Below are 25814 nucleotides of genomic sequence, written 5' to 3' on the forward strand. Positions count from 1 at the left end.
AGAAAGCTTGCTAGGTTATAGTTACTGTCAACCTAAGACCAGATAACAGATCGAATTAATAGGCAGGTTAGCCGACTAGGTGTTAAAACACGTTACAAAAGCTGTGTGGTTGTAAGCGATTAAGTATATGTGTTAGTTTTGAGGCCCTATAAGTTAAGCTACGGCAACCCAATCATCATCATTCTCATCTCCTTCATTCGAGCAATAGAGAAACAATCTTCTCGAGATCTAGACTAGTATTAATCCAGACCTCAGATAGAGAGCTCGAGAGGCCTCGATCACCCAAGCCTGCAGCTGAAAACGTTACGGATTAAGCCTTGTTCTAGCAATATGGCTTTCATGAGCGAGTTGATTACAATATATATAATATTAATCAGGCAGCTCAGCTGAAAACAAATTATATTTCTCAGCGATTTTATTACTACGATCGTAAACGGGTTAGTTCCGGTAGTTCTTGCGGCCCCCGGTTTTTCTTAATAAGCTTGCTAAAGCACTATGGAAGCGTGATTTAGAACAACATTTCTTCTGGGCCGGGACCATGTCTGTCTAGATCTTTGCTGCTCTATTGCGACCGGTCGGTAAAAGGTTGACATATATCGAATTTGACCTCGAGTGACACAACATGATTCCAGGCAGGGTAACCCTTGTCCAAACCGACTTGAAACCGAAAGCATTTGCATGGCTAACAGGCTAGCGCCTCCCGTTTGATCCTTGGATCCTTTGAAATATTTTTAGCACCAAAAAAACCAGACACACGTACGTATGATGAAGGATCATGATTACCGCGTTACACGTTCATGCTTGATTAGACTTTTTGGCTCGAATAGAATTTTACGTTTTATCTTTTGTCGGGCTGCACTGGTTGACGTACTAGTACTGCGCAACGGGCCGCGAAAAATGAGAGAAACCCAACTAACGTCTCTTGACTTGGATCCGCAGGGGATGCCGATTTCCCACCGGCCACCCCAACTTTTGGGCATAACGCGTACGGGCAACATTCCGGTGGGCGAATCTTAAACAACATTAAAAAACTAGAGTACACTTATCTCTGGTCTTTAGGGGAGCTTTTGACTAATATATGCCAATGATAGTACAAATATTAAATCTCTCTAACTACGTATACCTGGCCGCTAATAGATCGTTCTGTCTTGGGGAATAACAGCTGGTCTAAACCGTAACTCATGCTCATGAAGTTTTGAAATTAAAACTCCAACAGCATGCGGTGATATAATATAATCTCGACCAAATTCTCAACCATACACGGAGGAGAGTGCCATAGTACGCGTATGCCTGCCTATGTACTCTGTTCTTCTGTTCGAAAGAAACACCCAGGAGCTATCAAAATTCTTGAATCAAGCTTTATGCGCCTCTGACAGCTCTTTGGCTGCCGAGTCGCAGTGCTTTCAAAGAATATACATGTGCAGTCCTCCTGTGAAACAGTTATCATCCGACCCTTGAAAACACATGCATCTTTCTTCCCGCAATGATCGTTGCATGATGCTGCAACGGCCCCCATCATACACCCGCTGGTTGTTTTGATTATCTATTCAATGTCACGCATTCGATATTCGGCGCGTGCACAAGGCTGATAGGAGTACTTGATCGTCGCGCGATTTTATTCGCGTAGGCAAAGTACTCTACGTTGAATTATCATGTTGTACAGAAACCCAACTCGGAACATATGCCGAGAAAGACCTGTAGTACGAGAACTATATAATAACACTTACGCGGTTTTCTTTTATTGTGCAACACCAAATAAGAAAAAAATAGGGAAAAAAAGAAAGATTCCCTGCGTCAATCACCGAGAATAGTTTCCATATACAAGGCTTTTACAAGGCTGGCCCGCGGCCGTTATCACTGCCGACATCTGTCGAAAAACTGCCTTATAACGATTCAAACGGGGTTTTCTTTCTTCTGGAAGGCGTCTATAGAACCGATACTTTGATTATCATTTCCCTTTTTATAACGGGACGGATGGACGGGATGGGTGACAGGTTGGTGGTAAGACAGATAAGGCAGTTTAATTCCGTATCTACCCTCGAATCAGGTTGATGTTGCGATATAGAAATTAGTTGATATCGAAAGTTCCATCTACATATCATCCGACAACTAGCTAGACAGGGTGGATGAAATCCCACGCCTACTTCCATACTAGAAAGTTACCAAGGTAAAGGTTTCATCCGATTAATCGTATCGTATCTTGCATGCTTAGTGCAAATGCCATAACATCGATGGATTCGATACATTTCCGGCCCATAGGCCGTTTGATCAAATCCCAAGTAAGGGTAAATATATTTATCCAAATGACATGACTGAACTACTATGTTTGATATTCCTGTTTTTTTGTACCGGGTTTGCACAGGTCCCCCGAGGGAAAGTGCTCAATAATTCAAAATGAATATATGGTTTAGTTTGATAGCGACATATGCATCTGGTAACTTTAAGCCTACTCTAGCTATCTACCCTGACAACATTACTTTACAGCCAGGATCTAGAACAGGGGAAAGGCCAGTAGGTGGAGCGACAAATTCAATTACAGTGCGTTAGCCTCTCCTCCCTTCCTTCCTTTCACTGTCTAGCCTCGCTTTCTTCTCCACGATAACGGGGATTTTGTTCGATGGCCATTACCTAATTTGTGGGGTTTATCGCCTCGACACGGACGACGCGAGACTCGGTAAACGCTGTAATGGCATGGCATGGGTATGTTTCGTTAGTAAATATGGGGAAGTGCGTGGGTGGCTCTGATCAAAAAGTGGGCAAACAAAATCTCACGATGGTAGATATCGATAGCTACGAAGGAAGCTCGCCATAAATCGGAAGTTTTATATTTACTTTTTTTTCTCCCTTTCCTTTTTGCAACTAGTGTCATGTCGGCGGTGGTTACTAGCATGATCTTTGACAGGATCCCAACCCAAGATAACATACATGAGAGGTGCTACCTCCAAATCGAATCGTGCCGGTCGATGGCAGCGGTATCACCCGACACACCTGCAAAACCGCAAACCCGAGAGCTTAAAAGTTCACCGGAGCCGTGGCGCCAAGTTCAAATGCCAGTGTTGGTAATCATAAACTAAGAAGGAATCCTTTCATGTTAATTAACGGAATCGGGAGGGCTTGGATAACTAGAGTCTAGTTTGGTGTGCACTACTTTGGTTCGGCGATTTGGTTGTGACTGCAGCCGGCGGAAATCTGAAGAATCTCTTGTCAACGGCGAGCTTATTCCCTTCACGATCCTAGGGCCTTCTTGGCCTGCAAGCCACCGCCCTAGCTAAGCATCAATTCTTCCAGAAGTTGGGAAGGAGTTTAAGGTTGATAGAATCCGAGATATGTGTACTGCCTAGGTATGTGACACCGAATTAAATGCAGAGAGAGTGCTCCTCCAAATAAACCGCTTTGATACGATCATCAGAGAGAGCAGCCAATGATCCAGGAACGAGCAAAGAAAGGCCAAGCAAAACGTGGGGGAATCTGATGCTCCTTTATACATATGCAGTCTCCGTATTCGTGATAAAAAGGGCTAACAGCGGATCTCATCGGCTTCTTCATAGTTTCCCTCAAACGAGCAATGAAGTCCGTTCGGTGCCTCCGTTTCGTGGCTGCGGCGTCTGTCTGGCGAACGATGTGCTGGTTGGTTGAGTTGGTTGAGGGGACGTTACACCACCACCGAGAAGTTTAAACAAAGGCTCGATCTCTTGGCTACTTATGGTTGTCCCTTCAAATAGTAACGGCGAGCGCCGATAAGCGGTTTTCATGCCATGCATTAATATTGCGGCAAATAAAATATTGATCATGATCCTTCAGGTGTTCACGATATCAAATTCGGTTTTGGGGAGGCATGCAAAGAATATTCCTAAATAATAGTGCGTTGCTTATTGTAACGCTGGGTACAAAACGGTAGCCTAGGTCTATGGCTATGCTAAGTATCTTGTACCAGATTCCCCCTATAGCTACATAGACTTATTACAAGAAAAGCTCTTAGTTCATATGTACCTAGATAGCCCATGAAGAGCTAGAGCAGGTACCGTTACTGTTACGCAGTGTGCTCTATTGACCTGACCTTATTTGCTTCTTCGTAGCCCCTATGTAGAAGATGGCAAAAGTTCCCCTATGGCCATTAAGTCGCGCCCGACCGAGGCATTAAAGTTTGATGACGGAATATGTCTTTTTCGTTCCTTTTTCCTTTTCCCCTGGGGTCCAAGCAAAAGCTGGGGAAAGGAACGCCTGCGGCTGCAATTGAGCGTTGGGGCTTACTGGCATGTGACGATGTTTCAGTCCCTCATCCTCATATGTAAAAGGTTTCATCCAACCAATAGGGCATTAATTTTCCGAGCGTCTGGAACATTAAAAACGAGCTGCAGTGTTTAACATGAGGTTTATCCGGGTGGTGGCGGTGTGTCGCGAACCTCATGATGTATGCTGCTGTATCGATCCATCGATCCGCAGCCCTCCCCCTTCGACACAGGTTTAATATGATTATGATTATGGGCGGCGAATCCATGTCGGTCATGTTAATAACACCACACATTCCAAGGTCGCATATGAAGCTTGAATATGGAAGGTGCTTCGATATTGGCTGGCTGCTGCTGCTGTATGTATCTCTGCGAAGGTACGGTTAGTCTATGGGTAAATGGAATCTCTGAACCTTCTGGAGGAAGGTTCGTCGAGGGGGATGAGGAGAAGGCGCCGTCCGTACGTACATTTGCGGGGTAGAGGAAACTACGGTAACTTTTTTGTTTGCATGATGGGACTAACATCGAGAAAGGAAGTTTGTCACGCGAAACTTAGGCAGGTACGGTAGCAGGACCTTTTAGTTGAAGGGCTAGAGTGCTTAGAGGTTGGCAGGGTTCGTATGGATGACCCACTATTTGTGCGCGTTAATGAGTACAATCCGTTTTCGACTTTGAATCATCGTCTTAAGAGTCAAGGCCAGTGACTGACTGGACTGTTAAATGGGTTTTGATATGATACTATTAATTGTTTTCTCATCTGATACTCTAGAGGTATGTAGAGATAAACAAATCTCAGCTGTGGGTCTGTGGTGGTGGCCATGGTTGGCCAAGTTAGGAGAATCGAAAACAGAACAAGTTATTCCGGGGAGCTGGAGGAGGTGTTTGAATTTGCTTTTTCTCCATTGGTTGCTAGACTACCGATCTACACCAAATTCCGTTGTGGACCAATCAGCGCCGGCCTAGGCACGCGACACCGCCAGGTCGTTGCCCCACCTTCAACGACGATGATCCAAAAAATTGCCTAACTTGAAGGTTTTCGCAGCTTCCTGTTCAGGATTTCCCCTTCTTCTTCCCACCCTCCTCTAGGACAGGACGGGGTAAAGAGAGTGAAAATGTGAGGAATGGTCTCTAATTCGTTGTGGGAAGACCCTGAAAGTAAGATTCGAGAAATTTTAGGGCATCTCCAAGACTCTTGGGATTGTGCTTTTGGAGGTTGGGGACTGGTCATCCAAGACTCGACTGTTAGAATGATAGATGCTTATCTGTCAAGCTTGTCAAATGGCCATCATCACCGGGAAGTGGATGCGGTTCCTTATCAACGTTAATTTTGAGAGCATTACCTAGCGCAATCCAAGTAGTGCTTTCATTTGCTATTGTAATCCTATGTCACCAGAAGCCAACGTCTTTTTCTCTAGGTCTATGGGTTGAGGAAGTTGACATATAGAAAAGTAGGTGTACTACATGATATCTCCATTTGTCGATGTCTAAGAAACGGCATCTAGGTAATTATAAACATAGATTCAGCTTTTCAGAGGCAGGCTCTCACAAAGGCATCCTGCAGCAGCACTCTTTCAGGTGTGGTTGCATGAAGGCTACATACAGTGGAAATGATATTAATTCACGGGAGGGTGATGCCGGGGGTATTGCCCATCCATCATACACACCATATCCATCTGCGTTACAGTTCACCTGGAGAAGTCTCCGTTTTTGCCTCCACCCCCAAATCAATCTGTTGCGGCGGGCCCTTACCAGGCAAGGCGCCTTCCTACCAAGTTTGCTTGCTCTATACCCCCACCGCGCTTGCCTATCAGCTAGAGAAGGAAGTTTAGTGAAACTCCATGTAACTACATATACCATACATACCCTACTACAATATGGACCTAGCCCGTTGCGGTAGTGATAGCTATCTACATATTCTTGATGTTCGATTCTGCTGGTTCCCGTGTGTTAATACTTAAATACCGTTTATATCCCACCATGCTGTAAGGTGTCCTCCATCCCTCACCCCTCCCATCTATAATATCCCATCATCCCCCTTCCTCCCTCCCTTGCGCGAGTGCAAGTTTTTCCTGAGGAACCATCCCCCATCATAACCAAAGATGGCTGGAATAGAGAAAGATCCTTCCCCGGCGTACGCTACGGAGTCCTCCTCCACCACTCGGAGGGAGGGTTTCGTCGCCGACTTCATCGACGGCTTCAAGCCCCATCCCATCCACGCCGCTGCGAGTCAGAAGCGCCGCGATGCGGCAGAGGGCGGCACATATGATATCGAACAGGCCGCAATCAATGTCGCTGAATCGCCCCTTTCGCGAAAGCTCAAGGGCCGTCATTTGCAGATGATTGCCATCGGTGGCTCCATCGGTACGGGTCTGTTTGTCGGTTCTGGTAAGGCGTTGGCGACGGGTGGACCGGCGTCGCTGCTGATTGCGTTTGCTCTCATCGGAGGAATGCTGTACTGTGTGGTGCACGCGTTGGGCGAGCTGGCTGTGTTGTTCCCGATTGCGGGTTCGTTTTCGGCATATTCTACAAGGTTTTTGGATCCGGCTTGGGGTTTTGCAATGGGCTGGAAGTAAGTACCGGATTTTTCCAGTTATCTTTTTTTTTTTTTTACTATTACCATTTCCGTTTTTTGCCTCTTTTTCCGATTACTCTGGTTCCAGGAGGGGGATGGCTTGAATATGGGATGGATTATCTTTATTACGCGCACGCACTCTCCCCCAGATTACAACGGAAAAACTAACCGCTGTCTTTAGTTACGCGTTACAATGGCTCATCGTCTTACCGCTGGAAATCGTCGCCGCATCGATAACAATTGATTACTGGCACTCGACGGTCAATAAAGCCGTCTGGGTCACTATATTCTGGGTTTTGATTGTAATAATCAATTTATTTGGTGTCAAGGGTTACGGTGAAGCTGAATTCGTCTTTTCGATCATCAAAGTTGTTGCCGTTATTGGTTTCATGTAAGCTGCATTCCAGCCCCACACACACACCCCACATGAGGCGGCAGAATTGGGAATACTTGGTTTAATTTATACTGACAATTACACAGCATACTCGGTATCATCCTTGATGTCGGCGGCGGTCCAAATGGGGATTACATCGGCGGCAGACATTGGCATGACCCTGGCGCCTTCCATTCAGGTTTCAAGGGTCTCTGCAGTGTGTTCGTGACCGCAGCCTTTGCCTTTGCCGGTACCGAACTTGTGGGTCTTGCCGCCGCAGAAACCGCGAACCCGCGCAAGTCTCTCCCCACAGCCGTCAAGCAGGTGTTTTGGCGTATCTTCCTCTTCTACATCGTCTCCCTCACTCTTGTCGGGCTCTTGGTTCCATACAACGAGCCGCGTCTTTTGAGCGGAAAATCAAGTGCCGATGCCTCTGCCTCTCCCTTCGTCATCGCCATTGAGAATGCTGGTATCGAGGCTCTCCCCAGCATCATGAACGTCGTCATCATGATTGCTGTCCTCTCAGTCGGTAACTCCTCCGTCTATGGTTCCTCCCGTACTCTTGCTGCCCTCGCCGACCAAGGCCAGGCCCCCAGAATCCTAGGCTACATTGACCGTCGTGGTCGTCCTATGGTCGGAATTGCCCTCTCGGCCCTACTTGGTCTTCTTGGATACCTTGCCGCCTCTGATAAGCAGGGTGATGCTTTCGGATGGATGTTGGCCATTTCTGGTCTCTCCTCCATCTTCACCTGGGGCTCCGTCTGTCTCGCGCACATCCGCTTCCGCCGTGGATGGGCTAAGCAAGGCCACTCTCTCGACGAGCTTGCCTACCGGTCGCAGCCTGGTGTCTTTGGATCGTGGTGTGGGTTCATCCTCAACTGCTTGGTCTTGATTGCGCAGTTCTGGGTTGCAGTGTGGCCAATTGGTGAGGATCCTGATGTGGAGGTGTTTTTCTCAATCTACCTCACTGTTCCCGTGGTGTTGGCGTTCTACATCCCCTACAAGATTATCTACAAGACTCCCTTTGTCAGGTCGGCCACTATGGACCTGACCACCGGACGTCGTGAGCTAGATCTGGATGCCCTGTTAGCGGAAGAGCGCAGGGAGAGAGCTGCATGGCCGGCGTGGAAGAAAGCGTAAGTTTTTCAAGTCCTTCCCTAGGTTTACTTGCTTGAATATTTGCTAACTTATTTTTTTTCATTTAGTTACAAGGTCTTCTGTTAGACGTCTCGTTTTATTTATGCGTTTTTTTTTTTATCTTTTACTCTGCGTTGTTTAGTGATAAAGAAGATCCTAGATCCGGGCCTTTTTGCCGACAGCGCTTTTTTTTCTATAGGAAACATAGAAGATCCCGAGAAAAAAAGGAAATCGGGCCTTTTTCTTTTTGCCTATATAGTTAATGTCTCTTTTTTTTTTCTTTTCCTTGGATTGGGGGTTTACGTTTAGCTAGCTCATGGGTGCTTGTCTATATCTTTATGATGGTGTTGTGTGCAGCTTGCAATTGGTTGAACGCAGTGCTATGAATCTCTTTTTTTTTTTTGTCTCAGGTGCTCATGGTTAACGCAAGCTTTGTATGATGGTTTTTTTGTATCATGAAGCCTGACTGTCTGTATTAGGGATGCTTTATCTTAGATGCAAGATACAAATAAACAAGATGAGTCTAATGGAAGAATCATGACCTTTATCAACTGTTGATGCATACAAACACCTCCTCCGCCTATCTGTACTCTTTGTATCTGTATCTGTGTTCTCTATCTTCTTGTTCGCCCGCAACCGCGGGGGCTTCAGAAGCAGCATACGCAACGAAGGCGTAGCCAGCTAGCCCATTTTTCGTTTCCAGATAGATATCGGGTGTTTGCCCTCCTCCCCACAAGACGACTATGGGACAGACAGCTTATCAGCGCACTGACAGCTAGCGGGGGAGACGCTAGACACCCAGATCTACATGTATGTATGTGCCCTCTCACTCCCCGTGGGGTAGTTAACCCCGCGTCGTCGCCTCGTATCGTGTCGTTACGTAGCTTACTAGCTAGTGCTCTGGAGGTACTAATATCCTTTCCCTCTAGCTTAGCTGCGAACTGCGCGGAGGTACTCTACGGTTGCGATGTTAGGGCGGTCGGTGGTTGTTACGTTTGGGGAGAGGCTCGCGTGCGCGTGAGAGGGAATTCGAATGTTGGACCCGGGGTGCGGTTGGTGAGGTGGGGGGTGGGGGCGAGTGATGGGTTGTGATCGGGGTGTGGCCCCCACGGTTAGTTTTGGGTTTTGGTTTGGGTGTGGCCCCCACTGGGTACTAACTAGGTGTGGAATATACAGAATATTTGAATGGGCTGGTGTGTTACAGTGCGCTGTGTGGCTTATGGGTTGTGGTACTGCTTTTTCGATATTATATTAGACACTTGGATATTGATGATTATTCGACTTTATATATACTGACTGGTAAATTAAAGTCATACCCGTACGTACGTATGGCTTCTTCCTTTTGCTCCGTCCATTCAAAGTAGCGATACCCAGATGCTCAGACGAGCAGTACACGGTACGTACAACTACCAGTAGAGCTACTGGCACCATGGCCATCCACAATTGGGGATCCTTTCATAAATTTTGCGGTATCGTGTAGTTCTAGCGGCCGGGCGAGGGGCACTTGGATGTTCCGCAGCATGTGTTGTGGCTACCGAGCTTGGCGGAGCTTACGTCCGATGAATTGGGGAGTGAGTGAATTGGGGGGGGGGGGGGGGGGGGTGGTGGCGGGTGGATTGGGGGAGCGAGACAATATTCAATAACTCGTGGTTGTTGTCAAAACGAACAAAAAGTAGCATTGATGGTCTAGCCATATCTACTACTCCCACCCCTGGATTGAACCCTGGACCTCCTGTAATCGAAGGCAAGGCACAACCTCTCGGTGTCCGTCCGGAAGGCGAGTGTTAACCGTTAGGCCACTCGCCCATGCGTGTTGGTGGCTCTAAATGACATTTGAGCGGAAGGCTACTGCAAGCGCCAAGGATAACAGATGATTGATTGATTGATAACAGGATAACAGGTGGGACGACGCTAAGATGTACCAGATGTCCTGTGGTGCACATGTTGTTGTGCCCGCAACGACCGCGTGCACCGGCACCGATTGCGCGGTGGTCTGGGTGGTTTCTTGGCAGAGTCTAATAGGGATTTCGGCATTGTCAAGAAAAGAGGCGGTCAGCGATTTTCCATTCGACTGGGAGAACGGGGGTCCGGCAGCTTTGATAGACATCCTTAGATATCGACTTTTGATGTTGAATTGAAAGCTAGGAAGATCTGAATTATACTATTTCAATCTGCAAGTACGTGTTACTGTCACAACCAGGTTTTTAAGGTCATGCCGGAACCTTCAACTTGTCATAACGTGGTTGGCAAAAGAGTTCACTTGCGCGAGAGATCGAGAGCTGGGCTCCTCCGTAAATAAAGTTATCCAACGGGCTTTTTTTTTTTTTTTTTTTTTTGTTATATCTACCCGCGGCTTGATCTATAGAGGTATTTATTATCTTTTCTAGACCAGATCCAGGCCATTCTCGGGGGTCCGATCGATCTCTGGTGGCAGCAGGGCTGGATCCAGATATACGATGAAAGGGCCGACTTGCGTAATATTTTTTTGTAAGCTTTATTTTGTTGGTGTAAAGCTATGGGTATTTTTATCTTCGACGCCACGCAGGGTCTGCTATCGTCCTGTAAACGTATACACCTGGAATGTTCGAATTCATCTAAACTATATAGTCTTCCTCATCGTCACCAGGAACGTTTTCTATTGGTTGCGTACTATTTCTAATATTGGTTGCATATCATTAGACAAAGAACTACTCCCGAGATGGAAGGGAACTGGCATTAAAAGGCGTGTAGCTATTGTAATTGATGGGTATATAAAGGAACAAAAACTGACAGAACTACAGCTATATTTTTTATATATCAAGGTCGAATCTCCCTGATAGCATATATTTTATCATGAACTACATGTATATACTAAAGCTACTCATTGAATGACTTAGAGTGCATACTAGAGCTAATAAATCACAGATTACCTATAAGGAGAGATGGAGATGAGGTTTAGTGCGTGCCTGTACGTTTGGATGACCCAATAATCCAGAATGACAGCAATAATCTAAGAAGTTACTATCGCAGTACCGCCCGCACCTTCATTTCCTCACTACATTTGGGCGGCCGGAGGCCGCACTCCGCTTGTAGAATATAGATTGGTTTAATTACCAATTCCATAATTGGCACAAAGCCAACAAGTCCCAAAACCAAACACACTCACCACCTATCACACACTCATCCAAATCCCTCAAGCCCCAAATCATCACACCCCAAAATCCCAACCTAAAACCCCCAACGTTAACCCCCACGCCCCTCATTCCAACTCCAAAATCATTGACCCTCTTGGCACACCCACCACTTCACACTCCCCACTTACCCGGCCGACCCACCCTACCATCCCACCCTACCATCCCACCCTACCATCCCATCACCCGCACACCACCTCCACTCCCGCCACCAACCAATCCAATCCAACCACCACCCACAATGCCGGTAACATACACCGAAAACCCCACAGACCCAGCGGTCACCGCCAAATTCAACAAGTAAACACCTCTCCCCCGTCCTCCGGAAGCTAGAAAAGAGCTAATTGGGGGGTGGGTGCAGTAAGGCGTCAAGCCAGTACTTCGACCCCTGCCAGGAGGCCGCCGACCGCTCGTTGAGGTGCCTGCATAGGAACCCGGGCGATAAGGATATGTGTACGGATTATTTCCAGTGCGTTTTTTTTCTCTCTTTCTTGTGCGTTCTGGGTTGGGGGGTTGTGGGGTGGTTGCTGCTAGGACGGCGCGGCGCTGCGACTATTTCTAGGAGCTGTGGCGGGCGGGCTGACTGACTGACTGGTGGGTGGATGTAGGGCGTATCGCGACTGTAAGAAGAAATGGGTAAGTTTTCACCTCTACCCACACCCAATCTGCCACACCCAACATCTACAGCAACTATTTACGGAATTGAACGCGGAGGAGAGGAAGAGAGAAAAAAGGGAGTGCTGACGCAACGGCGCGGCGACAGATTCAAGAGCGCAAGGAGGAGAAGCGGAGGAACTCGAAGATGACATTGTGGTAATTGGCGCTAGGGTACGGGGTGGTAGGTAGAAGGTGGTCATTGGGGTGGGTAGGTAGGAGGAGGTGGTTATATAGAACCTTTCGCCTTTACTTGCTGGCTTTGGTTTATAGACCAAAAAAAAGAAAGAAAGAAAGAAAGAAAGAAAGAAAGAAAAAAACTGGCACTGATGTAAAACCCTAGTCGGGTATGAGCTCCAGCTAGCTAGTCGGGCTGGCTGGTTCGGTTTTGATGGAGATTAAAGAACACTGATCAATAGAACTCTTCCTTGCTATGGTAGGGATTGTTTATATCTCTGCTTCGTTACTCGGTTTGTTACTCGGTTTGTTACTCGGTTTGTTACTCGGTTTGTTACTCGGTTTGTTACTCGGTTTGTTACTCGGTTTCCATCACTTGATTAAGCGCTATCACCTGCAGGTCTATCACTCGATTTTTCATCACGCTTCTATCTCGATTTCATCACTCGATCCCAGACAGACAAAAGCCATGTATGTATATTAAGAACTAAGCGGAGACAGACGCAAAACCCTCTAAACAAAACAAAAAGAAAAGAGAAAACAAAAAAAGAGTAGCCACAACCAGCTCATTACAGCCATCACCAGTCGCCCCATTTCATTTCTCAGAGTAGAGACCCAATTAATTACACCACCAGCCCATCCAGCCAGTCCTAATCCCAATCCTTATCCACCAACGCCAAACCCCAACCCTACCCGGTCATACCGCCGAGTGATCCCCCATGATCCACTAAACCACACACCTCCCCATCTCCCTCACCTCCACCCCCAACCTCACACCATGCAGCCACCCTCCGGCCCCAGGCCCAGCCACCTTCTCCTCCTTCACTTCCCCCGCCTCACCCACACTCTCACCCTTCGCACAAGCACCCTTCCCCCCCTTCCTGTCCATCGGCACCCACCGCACCACCCAGTCCCGCACGCACCGCCACCACCAGTTGCGCGCCATAAATGCGACACCCATCCACCACGCCTGCCGCCCAATGGCCTTGGAGCGCGGCAGCCGCTCGTGCACATATTCGCTGAGCGCGGCGCTGTAGGCGGGCTTGAGTTCGGGCGCGGTGGTGGGCGCGTTGTTGAGGAGGGCGTTGGCGAGGACGGTGGCGTCTTCGATGGACATGCAGGCGCCTGTGGGGGGTTAGTTTATGGGTGTGTATCATGGGGGGAGGAGAGAGGGGGGAGAGGTACCTTGCCCGCTGGTTGGAACCATGATGCGTGCGGCGTCGCCGATGAGGACTACGTTTCCAGCAGTATTCGAGATGTCTTTCTCGCCGTAGACCCGCTGCCATAGCGGCGCTCTCACGATGCGTTCGCTGTCCTTGAAGAAGGCCCCACACTCGCCGACGACAGGGAACCACAGGTTCTCATACCTTTTCAGTATCTCCTCGGTGGACTCGAGAGAGTACCCGCCCGTGTTCACAACGCCATACTCGCCCTCCACCTCCGTCACCGCCTTCCCCTCCGGCGGCGCAGCCTCCGGCACACTGACGGACCAGAACACCTTCCCGCCCGGCAACCCCCACGTCGCGACCCCGCCAACATCCAGCAGCACCGCATGCCCGCGCCCTACAACATCCTCCTCCCCCGCCTTCCCCTCTGGCAGCCGTGAAATGCCGTACACGGCCGACGCCCCCGCAAACGCCGGCTTCCAGTCCGCCCCGTCGCCGCCCATCAGCTGCTTCCGAATAGTAGACCATCCGCCGTCAGCGCCGACGAGCATGTGTCCTGCCCGCCGCGACCCGTCTTCGAGCACCACCTCGACGCCCTCGGGCGTCTGTTCGTAGCCTGTTACCTTGGCGTCCCACACCACCTCGCCGCCGTGGGCGATGACCTGCTCGATCAGCAGCCTGCTGAGCGTGCTGCGCTCGATTGCGCGCAGACCTGTATCCAGGTCTGGGGCGAAGGCGGGGTTTGTGATCCCGTTGAGACGCCGCCCTGGTGCCGTGGCGGGGGACTTTGAGCGCCACATGGTGACGGAGAGGGCCTCTTGGGAGTGGGTGAGGATTGCGGGCTGGAGGCCGAGCTGGAAGAGGGGGTGGAGGGCGTTGGGGGAGAGGATGACGGCGGCGCCGGTGGCGGTGGGGTTGGCGGGGAGGCGGTCGAAGAGGATGGGGGCGTAGAGGGTGTTGAGGAGGGGGTGGGTCAGGATTGTGAGGGAGAGGGTGGGGCCGGCGATGCCGGCGCCGGTGATGAGGAGGGTTTGCTTCTGGGTGGGGGTTGGGGAGGTGCTGGACATCATTTTCGATGCTTGATAGGTGTTTGTTTGATGGGAGGAGAGGGATTCAGAGAGGTCTCTGGATGTCTTTATGTTATGAGGAGGAGAGAGTGGAGTCCTGAAGATGGCGGCGATGACGGCGAGGATTGTCGTGACATCAACTGACCAGATTGACACAGCACAGACAGCTTCGTGAAACGTATGGCAGACTCAGGCATACGCAGCCACAGCCACAGCCAGACTCGGGAATACGCTGTCTTTTGTGCAGATGGCTGGCTGGCCACACAGACACCCGCTCGCGAACACTACAGCTGGATGAAATACGAACCCCGTCACAGCCCAGATAGGAAGTAAAATGGTGCATCATAGATCTTCCGGCCATTATGAGCCCGTTTAGAGGTTGTGGGTGGGTAGTCGGGTTAGATGTTCACCGCCAAACACACTCCAGCAGCACTCCAACAGTGAAGCCACAGCCCGCAGCAGACACGCCCCCTCTCAGCAGCATCATAGCAAAGCCGTAACACATCCGCAGACTCATCCCACGTCGTACGAAAAACAAACTCCACACCAAGCCACTAACTAGTGATAATTGGATACGAGCCCAAGCCAAGACCAACAGACAGCCAGCCAATCGATAAGCGTATCCACAAAAGCCACCGACCAGGCCGCCGACTAGGAGGGGTAATGATTTATCTGACAGGAAAAAGCTAGGAACGCCAAGACCGGGTTGAGGATAATCGAGGTGTCGACACCTAGCGTCGTTCTTTGTCGGCTTGTTTTGTGTCCCGGATAGAACTTGGGGCGGGGTTCTGGCTGTCCCTGGCCCTGGATGGTGACGATAGGTGGCTTGTATTGTAGTTGTTAGTCTGGGAAGAGCGAGAGTTCTCTTCTTCTCCTCATCCTCCTTCTCATCATCATCATCATCATCATCATCATCATCAATATAAGCGAGTAGCTCTTCGCTACACTCCGTCTTCTTGAATCATTCTGTCTACCTCGGTGGTATCTTGATATCCCATCCTCGCCTTTCAATTCTACACGCAAGAAGGCCCCCGCTTCAATAGCTAGCTAGATACTAAAGTTTCGAGGCCCGCAAACGGAATTGGAACTTGGCGTTTGCCCAGAGATCTGTGACAAGCTTAGTTCAGTCAAGCACCAGACCTCAACTTCTAGTACGAGAGTTATTGGAATATACCAGCTATGTCCGGTTGTGCAATGCAACTAATTAAACAATACCTACAGGATATCTACCCCCCGAGAAAGGAAAAATGCAGTTAAATCCCATCTGCAAACCCGCAGTTCTAGAGAACAGGAAAGAAAGAAAAAAAAGAAAAATCTAGAAACAAGTATAAAAAAGACAAGTGGAGAAACAGCCATTCCAAACACCAAAGCAAACCCTAGCAAAAAGAAACAAGAAAACAGAAAAGAAAAGAAAAGAACAAGAAACGCACTATGCCATCACCTAACTCCTCCTCAACGCCTCCCATAACCCACCCCACGCCAGCCCCGCCTCGCCCGCTCTCCTCCTCCTCTCCACCTCTTTATAAAACTCCACCCTAATCCTCACAGCCCTCTCCTTCTTCCCCTCCTTCTCCCCCTTCCCCTTCGCCAACACCCTCCCCCACAGGCCCCTCTTCTCCCGTCCCCCCTCCTCCTCCGGATCCAGCCCCTCACTAACCGCCGCCTCGCAGAACCAGCAACAACACTTCCCATACAGCCCGCCAAACGCCTTCGCAAACGCCTCCCCCGTAAACGAAAACGCCGTATCCAGCGTCCCCGTCCCAATCTTATCATCATGGTCAATAAACCGCCCCGCCATCGCTCTACACCACGCGCGGTACCCCACAGGCGTCAACATGGCGCTGTGCCACACCAAGTCCACATCCAGCGTCGGCACCAGAATCTTCCCCGGGTGCATCTTGAACAGCGCAAAGAAGCCCTCATAGCGCTCCACCGCGCGCTTCAAGAAGCCAGCGTCGCTGTCGATGATGACGCAGGAGCGCGTGGCGCCCAGTTTTGCGCGCGCGCTGGAGAGCGAGTCGAGCGGGAGGCGGCCGACGAGCCCCGGCGAGCGGATCCACAGCTTGTCGTTCATCTTGGCGACGAAGCTGAATTGGCGGATGACGGCGCCGTTGAGGTTGAGGGAGAACTTTCGCGGGGTTGCGGAGAAGGCGGAGAGGACGAGGGTGAGTGCGGCGAGGTTTTCGGCGGGGTTTTCGGCGGGGATGTTGGCGTGGAGGCGGTCGGAGATGGTGCTGAAGGTGTCGGAGTGTGTCAAGGTGACGCCGGCAAATGTCCGCCGGAAGAGGTCGTTGACGAAGTTCATGGGCTCCCATGTCGGGCTGTTGGGGTCTTCGGCGTAGGAGCGCCCTTGTCTGTCCAGGTTCGTCATGCGCATTCTCGCCTCGGGACCGGCCTTCAGGAACTCTTCGATCTCGAGCCTGAGCTTCTCAGAGCATAGTCCCTCTTTATCGATGACGTTTCCGCACTCTGCGCAGTCCGTCTTGAAGTCTACGTCCATCCACCCGCCGCCCTTCTTCTCAGAGTCACAGATCCTCACTGGTGCTCCGACTTTCCCGCACGCCGGGCACTTGATGCTTTTCCGGGGCGCAATGTCCTTCCACAGGAGCTCGTCCATAAGGCGTGGCGACTGGTTGGTCAGGCGCTCGAAGAAGCGTGCGGCCGAGTCTGGCAGCGTGTAGGTGAAGGTCTCGTTATTGATTGCGGCGTGGATGTGGGCCCAGGGAAAGGCGGTGTTGTGGATTAGGTGCAGGCCGTAGTGGAGGGCGTCCTCATTGTAGCAGCGTGGGTTGAGCATGTATGCGTGCCAGACCATCAGGACATCTAAAATTGGTTGTTAGTTTTTATGATATCACGAAGGTCAATGATCGCGAGCATGAAAACTTACCAAGTGGAGGAAGCAGGTCTTCTGGCAGCTCTCTAAGATGGACGTTTTCTACGGCCTCTGTTATGCCGCTCTTGACGCTCTGTGCCTTCTCCTTCTCCCTCTCGCTCTTCGAAAGCGCCGATGCGCTCCTTAGGCTCTGCAGGCTCTCCCTGCCTGCCAGCCTACTCGGCGACATTGTCTTTTTCCTCTCCAACAGCCCAAGCCCCCCCGTCGGGGGCGAATTCTTAGGACTTGGCGTCGTCCTCTTGCACTCGCCATTACCCCCCCACGCAGTATTACCATTCTTCAGAATCGCCAATCCACCACTCCTGATGCTCCCAGCCCTGCCCGGACTACCATCACTACATGTCCCCTCTCTCCTCCTCAACTCGTCCTCCACGCCCCACCACCACGTCCCAAACCGCCCCACGGCCACCTCGACAAACGCGCTCCACCACGTCTCGCGCTCCTCGTCGACCGTGCCGAAGATCTCAATGAACGCCGCCTCCTTGACGACCCGGTGCTTGAGCTTGCTGATTGCCTGCAGCAGCTCCAGGTGCACGGCGCACTGCGAGACGGACGGCGGCGGCGGCGGCGGCGGCGGCGCGTGGGCGCCGACTAGTGCGGTGGTGTCGAGAGGCGTGATTGTGAAGACGGCGGGATCGGGGATCACGGGCTCGTCGGATTTGGAGGTGGAGGTGGGGAAACTGGGTGGTGTTGTGCGCAGCATGGGCGGGGTGGTGTGTTTGAGGATTGTGGTGAGGAGGGAGGACATTTATTCTGTGTGTAATGTGTATGTGTATATTGTATCCCTTTTTTGTGGGATATGGTTTTTGTTTTGATTTGATTTTGTTTTGTGGGAGTGGGCTGGGGAGTGGTGGGGGTTTTTGGGGGGGGGGGGGGGGGGGGGGGGGGATATTTATCGAGCTGGGGTACGGGTGGTGATTTGGGATACGGTACGGTACGGTATATATATAGTGACTGCACTGCACTGACGGATGGTATGATTGATCTACAGGGCTGGCGAGAATGGGAATGAGGATTACCACGGTAGGCAGGCAGGCACAACGGGGGTGACTAACTTATACTCTACCTATTCGATATTTAAAGATCGCGGGGTCTGCCTTGCGACCAGTGAGTTGAGTGTGTGTGTGTGTGAGTGCGCAGCGAGGCGAAGCCCTTGCGGCTCTAGAGCTCTCTGTGTAACGTCTGCCCCGTATGTGGAGTAGAGCTACACAACACAACTGGTGGCTACACAGACCACTGCCTACCAAACGGGGTTTCGCCTGGCGATCGGGGAGGTGATGGACCCTGTGATGTCATATGGGCCAATGAAATCCCTTCGTCTGTTCCCGGTAATCACAACATATTAGGCCCACGACGGCGCCGTGATGGCCACAATTTTAACGAAAAAGCAGTATACTCAACTACCTTTTAGAGCAATTTTGCGTGACAAGTGGGTCAATCTTGCACGTTTGCAGTTAGCCTCTACTATTTGTATGGTGAGCCACCAATCGCCACATGTCGTGAAAACGCACGAAGGGATAGGCGAGCTGTGCGCGCCTTACGAGTGGTTGCTTTATTAAAGATGGATAGTTAGCTACGCACGTGTAGTAGAGTAGAGGGGGGGGGGGGTTGGATAGTGGTAGTAGGTAGTGCGGAGTATTGGAGGAGGAGGAGGAGGAGGAGGAGGAGGAGGAGGAGGAGGAGGAGGAGGAGGTACTTGTGGGGAGTATGTATGTACATGTAGTTACTTGTGGGGAGTACTTGTGGGATATAGGTACATGTACTTTGTTATTGTACTCTACAATTGCCCGCTGTCAGATCATGCTTCACGCCTCAAATACACGCCCCAAAATACACACTCACCTTCGATCACCTAGAGCAGAGCTTGTTGACAACCACCTCAACCAACATGAACCACCTCGACATCCTCAACAACAACAACAACAACAACAACTCCAACCTCAACAACCTCAACCTCAACCGTGGCATGCCACACACACTCCACTCCACCCCGCCTACCTATCAGACCAAAATACATACTATCTACTAGCAGTGCGATTAGTTTTAAGAAAAAAAAAAACCTCCGACAGGCATGCTGACACATGGCAGCCCGTTGGTTTTTCCTTGGTTCTTAGTTTAGGACGAGTGATATCTCATGATCTCAAACGCCATCAACGATCAAGAAGAGTTCCCCCGGCCAAAATACAAAAGCATATCCTTCACATCAAAGTTGCGGTGTTGTTCCTTGGATATAAAACCGTGTACACAAATTATGTAACTACATGTACGTAGGGATAGAAGCTGTGATAAAGAGATCCAGAACAAAGGCTCAGGAAGGGGTGGTGATATATCACTGCTGTTATTTCCTTGTCGGACCCTTAGAAACAACTAGCTGTAGGCCGTGATAGTTAGGAGTCGTCTAGCTAGTCGTGGGCGAATATACCTGGCGTATATCTGGGGATATCGCCGCCATAACTACCATACCCGTTTACTGCTCTCTGCTCTCTGCTCTCTACATTACTAGGTTTTATTTGCGATATCTGTAAATACGAAAAATATCGACACACCAACTAACTAACTCTAGGCAGGGCAGGGCAGGGCGGGGCGGGGAAGAGGTAGTGGGCAGGGGGTAAAAAAAAAAGGAGAGAGAAAAAAAAATACGTTGCCTCCAATCTACCGCGAGATACCAGCCATTCTCGACGGAAGAAGAAAAGAAAGATAAAATATGATGCTAAGAGATGGAATAAACGGGGTGATATAGTGTGAGAGAGAACAAAAACTATAGGTGTGACGATGGCGGCAAGGACGAGGGATAGATCAAGACAATGTCTGGCTAATCCTACAAACGGGAGATAAGGTAAAAAAAAAAAAAAAAGATAAAAAACCAAAGCAAGCCCAACCAACCCCGCCCCAGAAAACCCCCAAACCCAACCAAGCCAGTCCCCCCTCCCCAAAACAGAAAACGGTCATCGCAAGAGGAGAGAAAAAAAAGTACTTAAAAACCCCTGGAAGCTTCCGTTTTTTTATTCATTCGCTAACAAGAAGAATCTAGTCATCCATTACTTCAACCATCACCGTTCCCATCCTCAAACCAGCCTCGTCAACGCTTTGGTCCAAGTGATCAATCAACTTCTTGCCCAATATGACAAGATCAAACTCCTTGGCTTTAGTCGATCGCTCCTCGACTGGCTTCTTGGCCTCCTGCTCAGGCAGCATGTCCGCCTTGACGTACTCAAACAGCCTCTCGACGCGGTCCTTGAGGAGGAATCTTCGCACAACACGGGTTCCATCGTGCATCTTGAACTGGATCCTTGTAGTCTCTGGTCCTGGGGGTGGCTCCGCATGGTGCTGATCTGCACGAATCTGATCAAACACCGAGGGCTCCTCGGCGACCCCCTTTCCTTTATCATTTGAACTCCCGATTTCGATCAAATCATCGTCGTCATCATGCTTTGTGAGTGTGTCCGGGTCGGCATCTATGCTGGCGCCTGCGCCAAGAGAGTTCTCCATGGCGAGCTGCATCATCTCTTCTTCCGTCATGTGTTCGACATTAGCTTTGGGTTTACTGGTGCGCTGTACGGGATTCTTCGCATCCACCCTCAGAGAGTATCGTTCAAGAAACTCGTGTAGCTGCATCACAAATTCCATCGGCTCCTTTGGGGTCGCATTCCAAACCTTGACCTGCTCTCCTGTCCGGGGATCAATAATAGCAATGTGTGGGAATAGGTCGGCGATTGTTGGGTCGAACCGCGCTGATGGGTCTGCAGCCTTCTGAAGGTAGTATCTGATGTAGTCCCTTCCATCCATGCCATGTCGGTCCATTTGCAGGAACAAAAAGTTCTCCTTAACAGTGGCCATGACCTCTGGATGTTTCCAAATATCACGATTTAAGGTCTGGCAGGCAAAGAGCGAATTATCCTGGAGATTTACTAGAATCCACTTCTCTGCTTCTCTAGCTTCTGACCTGGCGTCCTCTAGGGACATCATCGAGATTATTTCGAACGGAGGCCTGTACATTTCTGCCAATTTGGTTGATTTTGCTGATGCTTCTGATGCGCCACCTGTAGACTCTGCGATTAATCTGGCGCGGTCGGCAGCGCTTTCATCCCAAACGCTAGTACTGTGCTGGTTGAAGATTGAACGCCCTGGACCTACTATATGGGTTAGAACTCATCTCAAAGCACTTCCTAATAGGAATCTTCGTAAGAGAATTATCAGAAAAGCATACCTCCTCTCCGTGCGCTAGCCCGCCGCCTTGGATCAGAGTAATAATCATCCTCATCAACCAGAGTCTCCACTGTCCTTGCCATCGGTGCTCTAACACCGTTACTTTCACCTGACCCACCCTCATAAAACTCCTGCTGTAGCTGCCTTGCCAGGGCCTCATCATCGTAGGCGGCACTTCCTGCTGCAGTACCCCCGTTTGTAGGGTCAGAAGAGCCCCCGCCACTCGCTACCAAAGCTTCTCTCATATCATCGTCTACATCGTCGTCGATCTCGATCAGCTCATCGCCAGCTCCGGTGACGGGCCGCGCAGGAAGCGGGGGTGCAGTAGGTGTAGAAGAGCTAGGAGGAATATCCATGTCGACACCTCCGGTCTCAAAGTAAAGCTGTATAGCTTGCTCAAGATTCATGTCTGAGACACGGAGATATGTCTCCGCCTTTCGTTTAGGAGCATCAGTAATTGCTGAGAACTGGGTTACTAGAGCTTCGTCTATCTCCATTTTGGCAGTTTGTGATTATGTGCGTGATGGAGCTGGACGAGCGGTCGGTGTAAAAGAAAGACGGGTGTAGAAGCTGTGAGATATCAGTGGATGAAATATTTCGAAAAAAGGAAAGCAAATGTGGCGAAAAAGAAGATAGGATGTGGGGCTGGTGAGGGGCAACACTTACTAACTCGGATCCTTGCTTTGTTGAGGTCCAACTCTGGATAACAGGTTGGTAGAAGAGCTGGTGGACGTTACGACTGTGGATCAAGTTGATAGACCCAAGGGGGGGATGGGGAGATGTTTCGGGGAGATGAATGGACAAATGCTTGGAAGGCAAAGTGATGGAAGAGAGAGAAGAAAGTTTGGTGTTCTTGCTGTTGCACACAGGTCGTCACCGTGCCAAGCATTCCTTACGTACACTTGCAGAGAAGCTTTCTGTGAAGGGAAGGGAAGGCGAATAGGCCGGAAGCGGTACGTACTTTCTGAGATAACAAGAAAACAAGTGGAGATTTTGTTTCTGGGTTTGTGAAGGCTGTTTCTCATTTATAAACACTTTGACCACTTGGCCAATGCACTCAGAATGTTAAAACCACAACTTGCTTTGCTATCAGGACATCAACAGTGTACCTATGTACAACAAACAAGTAACCATGTGATTAATAATTTTAGTCTCTAATGTACACCCATTAGCTAATTGTAATTGTTACACAACCGTTTGATTTTTCCGATATTGCAGCTGTGCAGTGCGGCCGTTCATTCACTTTGCTTCTACCATCCATAAGCCTTGCATGACTATCAGCTATTCCCCCTCTCCGCTGTTATAACATTCTTAGCAATTAATGCATGTAGGCACAACATGTACCTACATGTACATGGTACTAGATGTAATGTATGTAAATAAAACAGAACGCATCTAAGCTTTTTCCTAGCAAGAAAATGACGCCGGTTGTACAACTACAGTAATTATCCCAGGGCTCCTCTTCGTTTTATGCACCCCAAACATTTTTACCCACAGCGCCGATTTCAAAGAAAGTATTGAAAGATAACTATCATCTTTAAGCCTTTACGTCATGCCTTAATCATGAAAATCTATTTCCAGGTCACAAAATCAGTCAACCCGGGATAAAGCCAAACGATTTATAACAGAAGGGATAGGATATCAAAAATCCACAAACCTCATTCAGTGCCTTAGCATCCATTACGGCACTTCTCTTCGCCGCAATGAACCGATGTCTCACTGCTTGCCGCCCTACCAGGGCTGAATACCCGGATGGAGTTGCAGTTCCAGACGCCGCCGGGGTAGACTCATCCTCTGATGAATCTGAGTCCGAAGACGAAGATTTCGATTTTTTTTTCTTCTTGTCTTTCTTCTCGGCTCTTCTAGCTTCTCTTGCTTTCTTCTCTTTAGTTCTTCTCTCTTTCCTCTGTTCGTGTGTTTCGCCGTTTTTAGACTTTTTGGAAACCCTGTCCTTCTTGTCCTTGTTTTTCTCGGTGGAATCCTCATCTGTCCGTTTCCGCTTCTTTGACTTAGAGTCCGAGTCGTCCCCAGGCACCGGTGTAGCTGATTCGGACTTTGAAGATGATTTCTCGCGTTTGGTCTTTTCTTTTTTCTCTTTTTTGATACGGACCGAAGAGCTTTCATCTGAAGGTGTAATTGGGATCGCGGCCATTTCGGGTTCGCTCTCAGACTCTTCCTTTTTGACTTTGGTTTCCTTCTTGACCTTGGCTTCTTTCTTGCTCTTCCTCTTCTTCTCCCCCAACTCTTCTTCTTCTTTGACTTCTACCTTCACTTTCACTTCTGCCTCTTTCTCTCCTTCGAGCTTAATCTTTTTTAGTAAGGTATCGATGTCGCTACTGACGTATGTCTCGCCCCTAACGAATCTCATTCCATATCGTTCACCCACAATGACATCCCGCCTTAATTTGTCCCGGGTCTCAGCCTCTTTCTCTAGCTCATCGTTGCCTTTTCCGTTCAGTCGCCCCAGCAAGCTCTGAAGTCCGTCGAGGCCTACACACTCATCCTCACGTTGCCTCTTGTTGCATCCGATCCCAAGGTTGTCATCCTTAAGGACAATCTTTACACCGGCCGCGGATGCAGCAGTAATGTGACCGGATTGATGGTATAGCGACGAGGTATCACCAAGAGTACTTCCAGGCTGCCAACCGAGCGTGGTAAGAATTCGATGACCGAAGCGATCAGTATTGTTGGACCAATTGGTGTTTCGGGGATCGGCTCCGATTTTTGTACGGCTGGAATAGTGTAAGTGAGCTTGTCTTTACACCAAGCTTATTCGCCGCCCCACTGTTGTGTTATAGCGGGAATGAGATAAGGAAACATAGGGAACATACTTTCTAGGCCCAGCAAGACCCATCGCGACTCACTTGAGAATAAAGAGCGGTGAAAACAAAAAGGATGTGAAAAATGCGACCTGGGAGGAGTAAGCGGGTCTCGATTTTTTTTCCCTTGCGGTTCAATATTGAAACAACGCTAAGGGCTAGGGTACTACAAATGGATCTCTTGGCAGTATCTTAGCAACGAGTGTTTGGAGCTTTAGCTCTGTGGGGAGCTACATAATAGTAAATATTCGATCGATCGAGTAAGAGAAAGGGTTTCTCGTGCAATACTTGGACCACCCTCCAGTTAGTCGTTACAATAGTACATTCTTGATCCTAATAGTGAAATTAATACTCTATCAATACTCCAAATCCACCTCTTAAGATCTTGCTGTGTACCTCATGTGTTGATCACGCACGCATTGCACATAAACATGAGTATTGCAGATTCTCGAAAGATATCTACACAATAAATGGTACTAGTACTAAATGAAGTGTTCTTTTATTGAAATTGGATACCTCCATCGAGCCGCAAGTAATAATTCATACTCTACGGGACCTAGACCGATTGGATCCCTAGATTACAAGAAATTAATACCTACTCTATGTGTAATTGCATCAATGCAGCCCGGAACAGAGTACCACTCCAAGTCTTAGGAAGGCAGCGGAGATTCAATATTGGGGACTGGTTTAAGCCGACCGACCAATACCGATAAACACTGTTGCCTGCATGCCATAATGATACGGCTCAAAACAGCTGATGCTAAGGCGTGTGGTTCAGCCGGGAATGTGTTAAATGATGGGTCGCCATCACATTGAGCTCATCGATAGGATAGCGCATTTAAGTGGATAGCAGCATTAAACGTACAGAGTTCTCTTTTCCCATTTTCAGCTAACTAGTTAAAGGGGATGTTCAGCCCCAGTAAAACCGCCCAGGCATGTGATTTTGCGAGGCCGAATACCAGACACAAGTCGGACCTCGAGTCATGTTCAATCAATTGATCAATCTTTACAATGCATATTAAGATAACTCTTATCATAGGCGTCTCTAGATTGAATTATTATGATACTTATATAATCCGTACCTACCTGGCCGCGTAGGCCTTGCTGCCGGATTTTTTCAGGGATTCCCCCACCATGTCTCACTTCCGTTGATTATGTCTCGTGTCTTCAAGCCGTTTGGCTCGCTACAGTGGCTATTGTGCTGTTACCCGGGCTTTTCGCAGTCAGCACAGCACTACCCCCCCAGCAACCTCCCGTTTCAGAATGCGGAACTTTATTTTGTTGACGAGGACACAGACGCAGAACGACCCCTCTCTCTTTCCATGTAACCTCCAGCTTTTGGTGCCTAGCT

General features: G+C 49.4%; 7 protein-coding genes across 7 annotated transcripts; 3 read left to right on the forward strand and 4 right to left on the reverse strand.

Annotated features, from left to right (window-relative positions):
- Nucleotides 1-330: 330 nt before the first annotated feature.
- On the forward strand, nt 331-1113 carry H6S33_005029 (uncharacterized protein; the record flags this gene model as incomplete). Its single annotated transcript, XM_044836371.1, has 7 exons — nt 331-347; nt 411-437; nt 513-540; nt 633-637; nt 695-756; nt 940-1036; nt 1092-1113. 7 exons carry the CDS (start codon nt 331-333, stop codon nt 1111-1113), a joined length of 258 nt encoding a protein of 85 aa, XP_044690242.1.
- A 5215-nt stretch (nt 1114-6328) lies between these two features.
- Nucleotides 6329-8314, forward strand: H6S33_005030 (uncharacterized protein; the record flags this gene model as incomplete). Its single annotated transcript, XM_044836372.1, has 3 exons — nt 6329-6798; nt 6983-7192; nt 7282-8314. The coding sequence occupies 3 exons, from the start codon at nt 6329-6331 to the stop codon at nt 8312-8314; spliced, it is 1713 nt and encodes a 570-aa protein (XP_044690243.1).
- Nucleotides 8315-11722: 3408 nt separating this feature from the next.
- Nucleotides 11723-12298, forward strand: H6S33_005031 (uncharacterized protein; the record flags this gene model as incomplete). Its single annotated transcript, XM_044836373.1, has 4 exons — nt 11723-11781; nt 11843-11950; nt 12090-12117; nt 12245-12298. The coding sequence occupies 4 exons, from the start codon at nt 11723-11725 to the stop codon at nt 12296-12298; spliced, it is 249 nt and encodes an 82-aa protein (XP_044690244.1).
- A 741-nt stretch (nt 12299-13039) lies between these two features.
- On the reverse strand, nt 13040-14548 carry H6S33_005032 (uncharacterized protein; the record flags this gene model as incomplete). The annotated part of the gene is made up of 2 exons (XM_044836374.1): nt 13040-13437; nt 13498-14548. The coding sequence occupies 2 exons, from the start codon at nt 14546-14548 to the stop codon at nt 13040-13042; spliced, it is 1449 nt and encodes a 482-aa protein (XP_044690245.1).
- Nucleotides 14549-15986: 1438 nt separating this feature from the next.
- Nucleotides 15987-18186, reverse strand: H6S33_005033 (uncharacterized protein; the record flags this gene model as incomplete). The annotated part of the gene is made up of 2 exons (XM_044836375.1): nt 15987-17368; nt 17433-18186. The coding sequence occupies 2 exons, from the start codon at nt 18184-18186 to the stop codon at nt 15987-15989; spliced, it is 2136 nt and encodes a 711-aa protein (XP_044690246.1).
- A 2279-nt stretch (nt 18187-20465) lies between these two features.
- Nucleotides 20466-22141, reverse strand: H6S33_005034 (uncharacterized protein; the record flags this gene model as incomplete). Its single annotated transcript, XM_044836376.1, has 2 exons — nt 20466-21568; nt 21646-22141. The coding sequence occupies 2 exons, from the start codon at nt 22139-22141 to the stop codon at nt 20466-20468; spliced, it is 1599 nt and encodes a 532-aa protein (XP_044690247.1).
- Nucleotides 22142-23194: 1053 nt separating this feature from the next.
- Nucleotides 23195-24498, reverse strand: H6S33_005035 (uncharacterized protein; the record flags this gene model as incomplete). The annotated part of the gene is made up of 3 exons (XM_044836378.1): nt 23195-23215; nt 23302-24376; nt 24476-24498. The coding sequence occupies 3 exons, from the start codon at nt 24496-24498 to the stop codon at nt 23195-23197; spliced, it is 1119 nt and encodes a 372-aa protein (XP_044690248.1).
- Between the last annotated feature and the right edge of the window lie 1316 nt (nt 24499-25814).

The sequence above is a fragment of the Morchella sextelata genome (assembly GCF_020137385.1).
Source record: "Morchella sextelata strain SCLS chromosome Unknown scls_19, whole genome shotgun sequence".
NCBI lineage: Eukaryota > Fungi > Ascomycota > Pezizomycetes > Pezizales > Morchellaceae > Morchella > Morchella sextelata.